This window comes from Syngnathoides biaculeatus, chromosome 22, assembly GCF_019802595.1.
Source record: "Syngnathoides biaculeatus isolate LvHL_M chromosome 22, ASM1980259v1, whole genome shotgun sequence".
In the NCBI taxonomy this organism is placed as follows: domain Eukaryota; kingdom Metazoa; phylum Chordata; class Actinopteri; order Syngnathiformes; family Syngnathidae; genus Syngnathoides; species Syngnathoides biaculeatus.
This window is the reverse complement of record NC_084661.1, coordinates 14847960-14861710: the sequence shown is the minus strand read 5'-3', so window position 1 is coordinate 14861710 and position 13751 is coordinate 14847960. Positions and strand designations below refer to the sequence as shown.

Genomic DNA, 13751 nt, shown 5'->3' with positions numbered 1-13751 from the left:
TATTAAAAAAAATGATTTAATCACAAAAGTGCATTACTTAATCAAATCAAAACTATTTATATTTACATTTCCGATTTGTTGATGAATCGCAAAAATAATTAACAGAAGAATCGATAATCATAAATTTTAGCTGAAGTCCTAATTTGATACTTAAGGATAGATCAAGAATGTTTGGTGGATCAAGGATGGATGGATAAATGAAGGGTGGATGGATGATATCTTCTTTGTAGGACGGCTCATAGAGGGATGTATATAGACTTTGTGATTTTCTGTTATGCTGCATTTTCCTCAATCGAGAGGCTAAAACCATTTTTTTTGCAGCGTGTATGCGATATGTGACTGCCTCAGGCCGAATGGAAGACTTTTTAGATTAGATTCTGTCCTGCATTGTTAAACTTTGTTCGAAGTGGAGGCGCTGACTTCAGTACTATTTCAGCGAAAGTCACGTACGATGCCCTTTTTACCTTATATGGATATTAACAAGTTCACATTCGCCGCACTGCAAAATAATAACGCCTGATCATCAATTTTAGCAGTGTTGCTCCTTTATCCATGTTAAAATGTGATCCTATTCAATGTAATTGACACCCGCTAAAAAAGATTTATTATGGCATATGGATAAAATATGGCGATACCGAAGCACTACTTTTGTCTTAGCATGGGATTCATCTCGTCTAATAAAACTGCTCCTTGGCACCAATACGCCAAACGATGGTGACAAAGCCCCGTTTAATATTGAAGTAGTGCTTTGGCACCATCTTTTGGAATCTTGGTACTTTTGAGAAAGATTACCTGAACAGCAAAAAAAGGACAATTGTTTAAAAAAAAAAAAAAGCGCAATTCATGAATTGTGACTCACAGATAGGCCAGGGAACACTATTCCGTATTTCACTGGCGTACTGTATAGCACGACACAATACAATAGATATTATTTAAAAAAGGTCCAGTGAAGTCTCTTCCCCGTTTAGCCTCCATCTGTTTCCTCCCGAGGGGCACCTCCGCAGCCCGAGCATGCTCTCAGCTCTCGATGTGTCACGTCCACTATAGGCGCGTCCTTGCACCTGCACCATCAGTATGCGATCCACACCGCTCACGCATGAATAGTTAACAGCGCCGAATGGCGATTAGGAGCGTGGGGATTAAGTGAACAGAAAAGTGGGTGGGGGTAGGGGGGTGGAAGCACCTTTTGAAAGATTATCTAAAACAACAGTGAAGTCGTGGGTGTGTTAGTGTGTCAGTTTCTTGTATGCTATTTGGGCTAACGTGTCTGTGTGTGGAGGAGCAGGTTTCCCCCCGTGGTGTCACAATGCCCCCACAGGCTTTTACGGGTTTAATGAATCTAATTACCACGCGGTTGCAAGAGTTAAGAGCCAAATCACCTCTAAACATCAAAGCTCGGTGACTCACGGGGAGAAGCGGTGTGATCACACGTGGCAATATGTCGCTTTGTCTTGCGTCATTACGGAGATGGAGATAACGCGCTAATTCATGCCAAGAGAATTGGGATAAATGTGGCCTTGTCGCGGTGATTCGCGCCACGCGGTCTGTTCAGGAATCTTTTGCACTAGCAAAGCCGCAGCTGTCGGTTGTACATTGAGCGATGCCTCTATTACTTCTGGCAAATTGATCTGGCGTTAATTCATTGCAACTCCAGAGGCGCAATCCTTAATCTTGCTCTTGGAACTGATCGAATGGTTGGCTTTGCAGCAGAGAGGCGCGCGCGCGCACACACACACACACACACACACACACATGGGCTCAAAAGGTAATCTGTTCTATCTGAATCAACTAATTAAGGAAAAAGTGTTAAGTTGAATAACAATCTGAAACTCTTTAATGACCGAGTGATCTCATTTAGATGTTTTTTTTCCTTCTTCTGTATGACTTTGCTTTCGAACAAAAACAACAAAAAAGTCAGCAGTCCTCGCTAAAATTTTATGGTCTTGAATTCCAACACGTTGCACGAGGTAATGCCATGCCCTGGACTGTATGTGCATATACACACATCAGTATATATTGTTTATGATAATACTCAACTGTATTTATGATGTCTGTGGTCAAAAAGCAAAGCGTGGAGAGTCTTTGTTGCCGAAAGTATACACAATGAATGAATGTTAGCCAAGAGCCTTTTAACCCAATTTTTAATGAGGCAATTTTTTGCCTTATTGAGATAAAAGTCTCCTAACAGGCCAAAATCAAGTAAATAACAACCCTTTTTTTTTTTCTTTTTTTTTTCATTCAACGCATAAAACAAAGGGCAAAAAAGATGTACCCTCTCCCGGGGCAGCGTCCCAAAGCTGGGACGGGTATGTTATCAGTTCTGTGAAGTGGTACATACTAGAGATATGTTTATTAATCAATTTTTATTCTAGAATCACACTTACGCATTAATAATACGGATGGACTTGGTTGCATACTGATCTTTCTCCCTTTCTTCTCTTGGAAAACGCTCCATGTGTACTTGAGGCAGCCATGTTGGGTCAGGAAGGAAAGGGAAATAACTCCGTGCTAACTTTGACCGATGAGTTATCCTCTCCTGTTACCAAATTATGGCTTAAATATTTTGATATACTGAAGGATATAATGCGTGAAAATCATGGTGTTTCAAAAATGGGACAATTTCCACGAATGGTTGAATATCCGCACGGTCGCCTGTCACCTCTTTTCTCTTTTTTAAAAATTATATCTCTCTGAAGAAAGCCTGGATAGGTTCCTGCACACCCGCGACCCTTGTGAGGAAAAGCCGCACAGAAAATGAACGAACATAGCTACAGTGGCCATTAAGTGACAAATAATGCAGTAGTTTATCAGCACCTCAATATCTGATTTCCCCAAAAGAACTTGCAGCTTTTTGGGCGATTTACGCGAGGGTCAATTGCCTGACGTGCGGGTGTGAGTCGTTAACAGTGATTTGTTCACGGTATCCAGCTGAGTCACGCTCGGCTGTGCCCCTCCGTCTTTGGCAGGCTTAAGTGATTCAGAGTGTTAAATATTGTGAAAACTAACCAAAGAGGCAGGTATACGTGGAGAAGCCATTTAGTATGTCAATCTCAGAGTGGTTTATGGGAATACTGGTGGATCAAACATCCCAAAATAACATCTTTCTAGTCAACAGCCTGAGAGAAAACACTGCTTGGGCAACACTGAGGACTGATATTTGGAAACGTTAGTCATTGTCTCTAAACATCTCTGTGATGTGACATGTTTTTTAAAGGCGTGCGGGACAACCGTGAACAGACTGTTTAACCTAACGGGCGGAAAAGTGGGAGACTTAAAAGGGAGCCGTGAGATTGAACGTCAGTCAATCTGGAGCGAGCCGATGAGCGAGGGCATTACGATCGAGATACAATATTGCGGACGAGTGTCGCGAGAAGAACGGATAGACATACACGCAGGACATTTAAAGCCCGAGACGCTCAAACTACCTGTCAGACTGAAGTGCGCACAAGAGCAAGGGAAAGCCTCCACGGATGGATAAGGAGATAACCGCAGTCAACGTGACGGGCAGGCAGATTGACTCTAAATACACCACTTGCTTGTGAACAAGAACACATTGTGTACGCTCTTCTGTGCATGTGGCATGTTTAGATTTCAATCAAAACTGAACTTTAGTCTCTTTGTTAAGAGAGAACGACATCCCATCCACATACCTGACTAAGCTGAAGTCAGACAGAAACCACACGAAGGCTAAAGGTCAAAGACCCAAGTACTCGTAGTAATTGGAAAACTATTAAAACCAAAATGTCAGCACACAAGATTGTTCTGGTCACCTACTGATCTCATCAAGAAGGTTAGAGAATCCCCGTTGACTGACCGACGTCCCCTCCCGCCATGCCCGCTACGTTTTGACTTTCTATTCCTCAAGCACTTTGCCTGATGAAACCACTCATAATCTTTGGCCGTTCTGCAGTCTTAGCATCTGTGCAGTTTATTTATTTATTTTTTTTTTTCGTGTTGATTGTGGACACCAGGACACTGCAGGCTGACGACAAGCCTGATTGCGATCTGACCCCAATAAATAATGCGCAGATGAAGCTTGGCTGTCAAGTGTCTGCTAGAAATTGGGGACCAAAGATAATGAACGCTAACAAAGGCTGATGAAGTGGAGTGGCGAGACAAAGAGCTTTTGATTAAAGATAAGGAAAAGAATCTTCCTGAGGCTTCTCCTTACAGAGCTGTTTTTCAACCGGTAATCGTAAGCATCGAAAGAGATGATTGTTGCATTAAGCCACTTTGGCGGAGCCACCTCTTTTCATTGTTTTGTTGAAAACTTTTAGTCCCTCTCAAGTTCGCTCTGTATTTCGACGGCGCCTCCACTCGGGTTCAGCGCGACTCTTATGCCGTTTGATAGTCGCGTTCGCCAATTACAGCAGTGCCATCACGGGCAGGGTGGCAGCGTGGCGCGGCGGAAGACAAATGTTGAGGCGCTGACTGCTTGACAGAAAGGCAAGGGAAGGGAGTCGCTTTCAGCACCGGTGAGAACCCGAGAAGGGTGATTGACAGAAAAAAAACGAAAACGTTGTGTCGTGCAAATGTGGAAGAGTGGAGAAAGGTACGATATGGGAAGACGGGAAAGTTCCACACAGTACAAATAGTGTCTTTTTCTCACTCAGACACAGATGTGACGCCCACTTTGGGACTAGTAATGGCGGACTACTCCCAAGATGGATTTGATTCAAATGGAGAATCACTGGATAGGAGCTACCATTGGTCAAACCGTTTTGGATAGTTCATGTCAGCAAATACGAGGTGTGTCAGAAAACATCGAGAATTGATGTCAGAAGAGATCTACTGTACTGCATTTTAGTAGAAACTACAACCTTTTAAAAGTCATTGCCAGTCTTCTTCGCCACACCTTCACACACTACTGTAGAGAATCTTCCAGGTTCTGCAGCCGCCCTGTAGTCACGGATCCAGGTCCGATGAATCGGGAAGTTGCTCCAGCACAAAGTTTTCTTTTCAGTCAGGAAGTGCTGGATCCTCAAGGACTGCAAGTGGTCCTGGCACAATTCTAGCCTCTTCTTGTGCACAAATGCCGCAGAATCTCTTTTTTTCTAAAGGTGCTAGTTGATCCTTTGACCCACATTGAAGGCGAAAGCTCATGGCTTAGGAAACTTTGCATTGTAATGGAGAAAAAAAACAAATGAAATAGCATTTGCAGTCTTTACTCGTCAATATATCCCTGTAGGCCTTTGGAGCCAAACTGAAGCATTTGGATATCATTCAGAATTTTCCCCCTACCCCAGGGTTGAAAACAAACTGTTAATTTTACATGAACTGAGACTGGAGTTACTTCTCACAACACTTTTAAATTGCATTGTAATATTATAACTTTTAATTTATAGCTTCTGCTCTTGTGGAACCCGACAAACGCAAAGACGCCTTCAATCCGGACATAAACGAAGAGAGGAAGATGGAACTGTGAAGAGCAACGTAAAGAATGATGACAACGGGGAAATATGATGGATCATAACGAAAGGATATGGATATGAACAACATAACGAGTGAGACAAAGTGAAGTGGCGGCGGCAATAAGAAAGATACCCTGTGAGAGCCGACATCTATCAACGGCCTCATTATTCTGTCTTTGCTGCGCGCACGCAGCGAGGACATGTACACCATAATGTGAAGGCACACGCGATCTTATCTCCAAATTCACCTGCCACGTAGTTTTTAATTACCGGGTGTCACTTCTCAATAGTCGTCAGCGCGTCGGTGTTATCAGTAGGAAGCCAGCTTGCTCCGGTTCGCCCGTGCGGTCCATCTGGCGTCAACGCCACTCGCGGGCAAGAAGTCTGAGATGTGTGAATGCTGCGACTGCGACAGCATGCGGGTTTTAAATCTTCCCAGTGGCCTCAGCTCATGTCAATTAGAGGCTGAAGAAGAAGAAGGAATGGAGGTGTCGATAACTTTTGTTGTACAAGGCTGCCGGATCGAAGTGGTGCCAGAATGCAGTTACAGCAAAATCAGGATGATTGTAAAAAATATATTTTACAGATAAATTGCAGGGCTGAAGTCATTTAAATTTGAAGCTACATTAGTGCCATTGACTTTTCGCCGTGTTAGAACAATGCAGCTGTCCCTCAACTCGATGAACAGTTGAGAAATCTTCAGCTGGATGGTTCACTTAATTTGCAGACTTGTGCTGCCATCTGCACCATGAAAACTAAGTACAAATGGATATTTTGGATGGCGATTTTGGGATCAGGACAAAATACAGTAAAGCATGCAACTGTCTTTTCCAATTCTATGTGATATTGTCTTCAAAATTTTTTGCTAAAATCTTTCAATGATATACAGAGAATAATCCAAAGGCACGTCATTCACCCCTCAAATTTCGCAATAATATTCACAGACAAAATATTGTATGTTGAACTTTTGACAGAAAGTAATTTGCCCGTGTCACCTTGAGTCTAATTGGACTGTTCCATTTTCTCATTTCGGTCTGACATTTGAGCCTGTGCGCGCTAATTCGTTGTATAAACCCTATTTTTGCATCACGGCAGCCACATTCTGTCTGACATTTATCCACTGACATATGAATTCATTATTGAGCAACAATTAGTAGTAATTAGCTGAAGCACATTGAAAATAAAGTGAGTTTTTCCCCCCCCTGTCCATTCACCCGTACGATTCCGTTTTGTTAGATAAAGTGCTCACACTGCCACACTTATCAACACTTAGTGAGCGGAGGCGTGTTTGAGCTGCTTTGGCACAGATTTATTCAATACCTGTAAAACATTTATTGTTTCCCAGCCAGTACTCATTATTGGTCAACGCTGTTTTTATCACCAACTTTTGAAATTTCCTCAGTGAATTCTTCGCCCTATTAGTTGTTGGTAATGGTCTTTTATTTTCTTGGGTGACAAAAGTACCGTATTTTCCGCACTATAAGGCGCACCTTCAATGAATGGCCTATTTTAAAACTTTTTTCATATATAAGGCGCACCCTACTATAAGGTGCATAGAATAGACGCTACAGTAGAAACTGTGGTTACGTTATGCATCCAATAGATGGAGCTCCGCTAAAGGCTCCTTATCGATCCATATATAAGGCGCACTGGATTATAAGGCACACTGTCGGCTTTTGAGAAAATTAAAGTCTTAGGTGCGCCTTATAGTGCGGAAAATACCATACTCACCGTAGTGTATTTGAGTAGAAGGACTGTAAAAATATATCGGCGGGATCTCGATCAATCAAGACCGCGGGAACCCATTTTGACAAAGAAAGGAGTAGAAAGTACAGATATCAGTTTTCAAACGTCTAGTGCAAGAGTAATACGTCTTCAGAAAAATAAATACGGTACTTAGTTGAAGTACAGTTACTGCAAAGTATGTTGACTTTATTACTCACCACTTCAGATTGTGTCTAGGAAACTAGGGGGCAGGGAAGGGGAGCGCATTGGACGTACTTAGCAGATTTTAAATCTCAGTTGACTGCCGCCGAGCCTCCCGAGGAAAGCGGAGGCCCCCAAGTAACGCGTATCCATATTTAATGATGCTAAAGGCGGCCGTTGCTCGACTGATGTGTTCCCAGGTTTCCACCCGTGAGCGAGGAAGCTGCGGTCGGAACCCCCGTGGGAGTCATCCTGGCGGCTGCTGTCAATCAAACCATCGTGTACTCCATCGTCGAGGGCAACGAGGGAGGTGAGAACGCGGCGAGCAGTTTATGTGGCAGCATCGCTTGCCTGCCTTCTCCTTTTTGCATGACCGCTAAGTATAGCTTGTAAGTTTCTGGCATGTACTTCTTTGTACTTGTACGTGGTATTTTGAGGTTTATTTGAGGGCAGGAGGAGGTGAGAGGTATGGAGGCATGCGGTTCCCAGCCAAACTGTTGCCATTTATAAAACTGATTAAGTAAATTGAGAAAAGATCGTTATTTCAATTTGAGTATGTGCTGATTTTCGGAATCTATTGCCAACATATGCTAACGCTTTTTCGGCTGTCGCTTCAAAAATGTGACTCTTCATCCGGGAACCGCGGTGGGCAGTATTGGGGAAAAAAAACTGTCGGATCGTGACGCTACAATTGGGCGATCTTCCTATCGGTTTGCGCACGGACGCATTTTCATGAACATTTCAGCTAACTAAAGATATCCTTGATTTAATTTCACACTTGATGAGTGGGCAGGCACTCTAGAGATATTTATATACAAGCAATTAAAAATTCAATGTTTGGTTCAATGAAGTTTAGTGATTTTTTTTGTTTGTTTTTTTTTTCTTCATTGATTTGTGAGTCTTTCTACGCTGCTGGATTTCATGATTATTTTGAATTTTCCTGTAAAGCTTTGTGCCCATTGTCTATGAGAAGTACTGAGAAGAAAATTACATTTACTCCACATTCTTATTCTCCTTCATCCACTGCAGGTGCATTTGTACTCAACAACAAAACAGGATTAATATCCACAGCCAAGCCGCTGGACTACGAGTCCAATTCCAGCTACGTTCTCAAGGTCGAAGCGGACTCCATGAGGGTGGTGTCCTCTAACCTTCGAGCGCCTTCAAAGAGTAAGTGAGCTAATTTAGGCGAACCTTCCTCCTTTCCGGCAGGAAAGGGTCATAGCGACCGTGACAATTAACTCCGGGCTGTTCTTTAGCTGTCTAATGAAGACGTGCGAGTGAAGACGTGGTACGAAAGCCTCCACATAAAGCCTCCGTGTCAGGCCCTCTGTGTCCTCGCGGCCATTTTCACACGTTAGCAGCCTTGTCGGCAATTAACCCTGACATGTTAGCATAGCCTTGTTGCTGTGATTTTGGCACAGTGAGAAGGGTGACGGAATTCGAAAGCAAAGTGAGATGAAGTCATGAATTGGAAGTTTTAAGTCTTAAACTCCTGGGTTAACATAGCGGAAGCCGTGTTGTCATTCAATAATGCGCACAGTTTAGCAACTTTGCACTCGGGTTCTTTATTCCCCAGATTTTATCACAGACTTAATCCTTGAATCCAAATGTAATCCCCTTCGGAGCTCTCTTAATGATATTTTCCTCATGAGGTGGCCTCTTTGCGCTACGCATCATAGCATTTCTGGTAGGTTGCCAGGATGGCTTCTGCTAGATTCGGGGACTTTTTGGCCCTTTGCAATGAGAGTCTACCCAGAGGGAGGATCTAGTTCTACTGCATTCTGTTAATTGACAAACAGAGAGTGGTCCTTTATGTTTGACAAAACCACAAGTGGGAAGAATATAAGCTTGTTGCCATCGTGTAATCGACATCTACATGCCAAATGTTTCACTTTTTTTTTTTTTGTTTGTTTTTACAAGTTTTCATAGCATACTTACCGTAACGGCTTCCTACCTGGGGTACAGGAGCTGCTCGTGCAATTGAACAGTTAAACCACAGCGCGCACACTCGGGCAGGCAGAAACTGCTGTCGGCCACAGCTCTCACCCGGACACTCGCACACTGATTCCCTGAGGTTCCATGGCGACCCATAAAGGCACATACATTTACAAACACTACAATACAGTTTACAGGTTTTTCAAGTGTGTGGGAGGGTTAAATCTGTTTTATTCTTTTTTTTTATGGTCTCTCTATCGTGCAGTTTATCACGGTAAACGGGGGTTCACTGTAGTGTTGTTGTTTTCATATGATCACCATGATTTTATAATCAGCTTTCTAAAATTATTTCGCCGGTGCGTCTTGTATTTTCATTAAACAAAATAAACCACAGTTATGAGTCAACTTGCATTGTTTTCATTCTAATAATCATCCATCTATGGATTCCTTCTGTCTTTTTCCCCCACAAGCGCAACGCGACCCCTCCCGCTTTGCACGCGTCTTTATTGATGCTCGGCTCCTTAGCTTTCTTTTTTTTTTAATTATAGTGTTTACCACACTGCACTCGCTTCATTTACACAATTTAACTCTTAAGTATTCCACCGGGTATAAAACTCAGCATCATTATGTTCATTAGCGACTCTTCAATTCTCGTCAGGCCGCGCTCTTAATCAGGCAACAAATCAATAGCATTCTAACGACACGGCGCTCCCATTTTCTATCTTAAGTGGTGCTCTGAATCCTAAAAAAGCATTTTGTTTTTGTTGATCAACAGATTTTTTTTTAAATAAATAAAAAAGCCTCCTGTTTTTGTTTGGGTGAAATTCAATATTTGGATGTTGCTTTCCATGCTGCAACAGAGTAGGATAAATTCCTGCCGCTGGAAGATTTAAGCAGATACATTTTTGTGTCTCAAATATGTTGGGATGCATAGGCATATGACACTTGCACGACAAATTAGCATCTATTTGTCTTTATGGTATGGTTTTACACATTTCGTGGATACCTTTGACAAAGGAAACACTGTCCTAATTTTTAACGGGTTTGAAACGGCATTTTCAGCTGCTGTCAATAGAGGACTTCTGGGTGAACTTGAAAAGAGCAAAAGTGGGGAAAATGCAAATATTGTGATTAAAAAATATCATATATTGTATGTATATGTCTTTTCAGATGAGTAGGTTCCATAGTATACAGTTAATGATGAGTAAAATTGATTTTGTTTGTCTCATTTTGTGATGCGGCTTCAGGTTTAGAGTGTTTGGATGTTTTCACCTTGAGTGTCATAAAATGTTTGAGATGCTTCCTTCTTAGCAAAACCTTTGTTTTATGGGGACTTCCACCTGCCGTGAGCGTGGAGAGAAAGGGGAAGGGTTGCAGTGGCATTTTCAGTTTAGACCAAATGTAAACATCTCTCTCTTGTCACCTGCAGGCACAAAAGGTAATAGCTGCCGAGTTCCTTTCTGCCGACAGCCTTTAATGTGATGTTCCTTGCCAGCAGGCATTAAAAGTTTTTAAATTTGTGGGAGCATCTTTTTTTTTTTTTTCTCTTGCCGTTGGATGTCAAGTCGCACCGCAGGTCTCAATGGAGTCTTATCTTTTCTGCTGACAAGTGACTGAACGTCAAAGGCAGGACTAGACCGGCTTTCAACTGTATTAGTCTGCCATGTTGCACTCACTTTGTCCACCTGTCGCGATGCCCGTCTTTCTCACTCCGAACTGATTCCTCGATATGTTGCGTGTGCCTGTCAGGTAACACGGCCACGGTGGTGATCGACATCCAGGACGAGAACGACCACTCGCCCGTGTTCACCACCTCTCTTTACATTGGAGGTGTAGCCGAGGATGCCAAAACATTCACCTCCGTCTTGCAAGTGCAGGTACTGTTTCCACATTCGCAGAAGTAGTATTTTTTGACTTGTTTTTTTTTTATTTAGTTAGTTTTATGAAGTGGCATGTCTTTTCCCAAGCAATTTGAGGTGTTCTTCACATTCAAAACTTGGTAACAAAAAAATTGTCTGGTACATGCTGCTATCATCATTTGTTTTGCTTTGACATGTGAGCAAGAATTTAAGATACATGCACTGCATGGCAGGACGGAATTGGACTCAACTCACTTTACGAGTAGCCGTTTGACAGACAATTCTTCCAAAAAGATCCTTCAAGCTGTTTAATGCCACTACCAGCTCAACATAAAAGAAAGTAGTCAAGACAACTGCATAACTAACTCGCATTGAAGTCCGGAAGCTTAATCCTAACACATAATGAGAAATGCCATGGACAGGCTAACGTGAAGCATTATTGTCTGCATGACAGGTATTGTAATGGATGTAGGTATTTTTTCTTTTTTTTTTTGCACACTACAATCATGTCGTTTCATCGCCAAGCTTATGCAAATTCACTTTAGTAGTGTCAGAAACTGCATTGACAAAGCTAGTTTAAACAGATTCAGATTAGTTCAGCAGAAAATCCCCATTAAACAAATTCAGATCCTTGTATCACTGTGAAATTTTTATCATATCATTTGCATCTGCAACTGACATCCCCTTCCATTGCGTTCTGAATCAGGATGAAACTTTACCTCCTTTTAGTTATTAATACCCGAGCTGGTGTCTCCTGGGATTCCACCAAGTGGATCATCACAGATCTCTCCGAGCTCTTACATTGCCGTGTTGTTATATCCTCTTTTTTTTTTTTCTCTCCCCCAAATAGTTTGGTTTGCTCACTCAAGTCCCCAAACCACTAGGGCATCCAGCTAAATTAATTGAAAGTACATAGTGTACAGTGTACTGCGAGTCCCTGACATTTATTTAACCGTCGATAATATTCAGTCACACGTTTCCCTGCGAGATGATCTCTCCATGCTATCGACTTCTGCTTATAATTCTAATTGGCGTGTCTCTCAGCTGTCTCAGAGATGTTTAGATCACAGTAAAAGACGTCTTTTTTTTTTGGTACTAATAAAATAACTTCTAAGAGGCAAAATGGGACGTGCCTCCTCTCTCCTTCAGCCTCCATTTTGGGAAGTATAGCAGCATGTTTTAATGAGCCCAGATGCCGCGTCAGACTTGCACTTGGTCTGTGGCATGCAAGTTATGTGCTTCATTGTTGCATTGTAGTTTTGGGCTCATTCTTAGATACCCTTTGCTGTATCTAATTGTACAAAAGGTGACACTCTTATGATACTCTCTTCTTGCAAATGATATTTTTCCACATTGATACTGAAAGCTCAGACAAACCCTGGCTCAGCCTGTTTTATGGTCAAGTCTTGCTGACATAATGGTAAATGGGTCCATACAGAAGGGAGTGAAATAGGTCAAAAATTTGTTTAAATCAACAATCAAATTACTGATTTTGCAATTCCTTAAGTCAAAAGCTGTAAATGTAATATCGAACACCTGCTCTTTAGTACCATCGGACTCTTATTTCGAGCTTTACGAGGCTGAACTAAACTGTATTTCCTAAGCAAAGAAAACATAATGTGAATTATAAAGGCCCACTAAAGAACCCTGTGGAACCCCACATTTAATTCTATGCACGTTGACCCAGATTTGCAATTGTGATCTACCTAGAAAATGTTTATACACTTTGTACAAAGGACATACTGGACAAGACAAGTGTACAAAATCATACAGGCAAAGAAACAATGGTTAGTAATGAGTATTTCACATTAGGTCATGAAAGGTGATCATCCATACAATAGTGCGGAATAAAACAGTCGATTTAAATCTACCTTTCTGAGCATGGCTACTGTACTGAAAAGAAATCTGAGCTCTGTTTTTCCATTTGTTCTATAAAACATGGCTCTTGGGTGGGAGTCTCCCAAACGTTGCCAGATTAGACAGATTCTTCACAGAAAAATATCTCTTGCTACCCCCTAGCACGCACTACCATGTACTATATCCGTCCCGACATGACGACAATGTGCGTGGCCTGCGGTTCAGACCGAACACCAGAATCGTTTGATCCAGCGACAGTAACAATGATTTAATTCAAATCAATTCCAAAATGGTGACGATAACAACATTAATAATCATGACAGCATCGACTGATTGTAATCTTTCAGGCCCTGGACAAAGACACCGGGAACTACAGCTCCATGACGTACCGCCTCATCAACGCCCCCTCGGCCGGGAAAGATGCCAAGGAGAGCAAAGACGGCTTTGTCATCGAGCCGCTTAGCGGCGTGGTCAAAACGGCCATCATGTACCGCAATATGCGGCGGTCCTATTTCAGGTTTGAGGTGGTTGCCACGGACGACTACGGAAGAGGACACAGCAGTAAGGCGGAGATTGTGGTGAGGATTGGCGCTAGTGTTAAAAGACGATCTATAAAATCAGTCACTGTGATTTCTCTTACAGTCGAGCACGAAAAATCACGCACGTAAAATTTGATACTGGTAGAAATACATATATATTGAAAGACGTCGCTTATTTTACATAGTCTTGACCAATGTTCCCTCTCAGCTGCGCCACCGCG

At 42.3% G+C, this 13751-nt stretch overlaps 1 protein-coding gene across 1 annotated transcript in view; it reads left to right on the top strand.

Annotated features, from left to right (window-relative positions):
- The window catches only part of LOC133495337 (protocadherin-15-like), an 85016-nt gene that overhangs the window by 51544 nt on the left and 19721 nt on the right, over positions 1-13751 (top strand). The window contains exons 27-30 of the mRNA XM_061809850.1: positions 7538-7647; positions 8367-8507; positions 11025-11152; positions 13339-13569. Coding sequence (XP_061665834.1) covers positions 7538-7647; positions 8367-8507; positions 11025-11152; positions 13339-13569 — 610 coding nt within the window. The remainder of the gene's footprint in view (positions 1-7537; positions 7648-8366; positions 8508-11024; positions 11153-13338; positions 13570-13751) is intronic.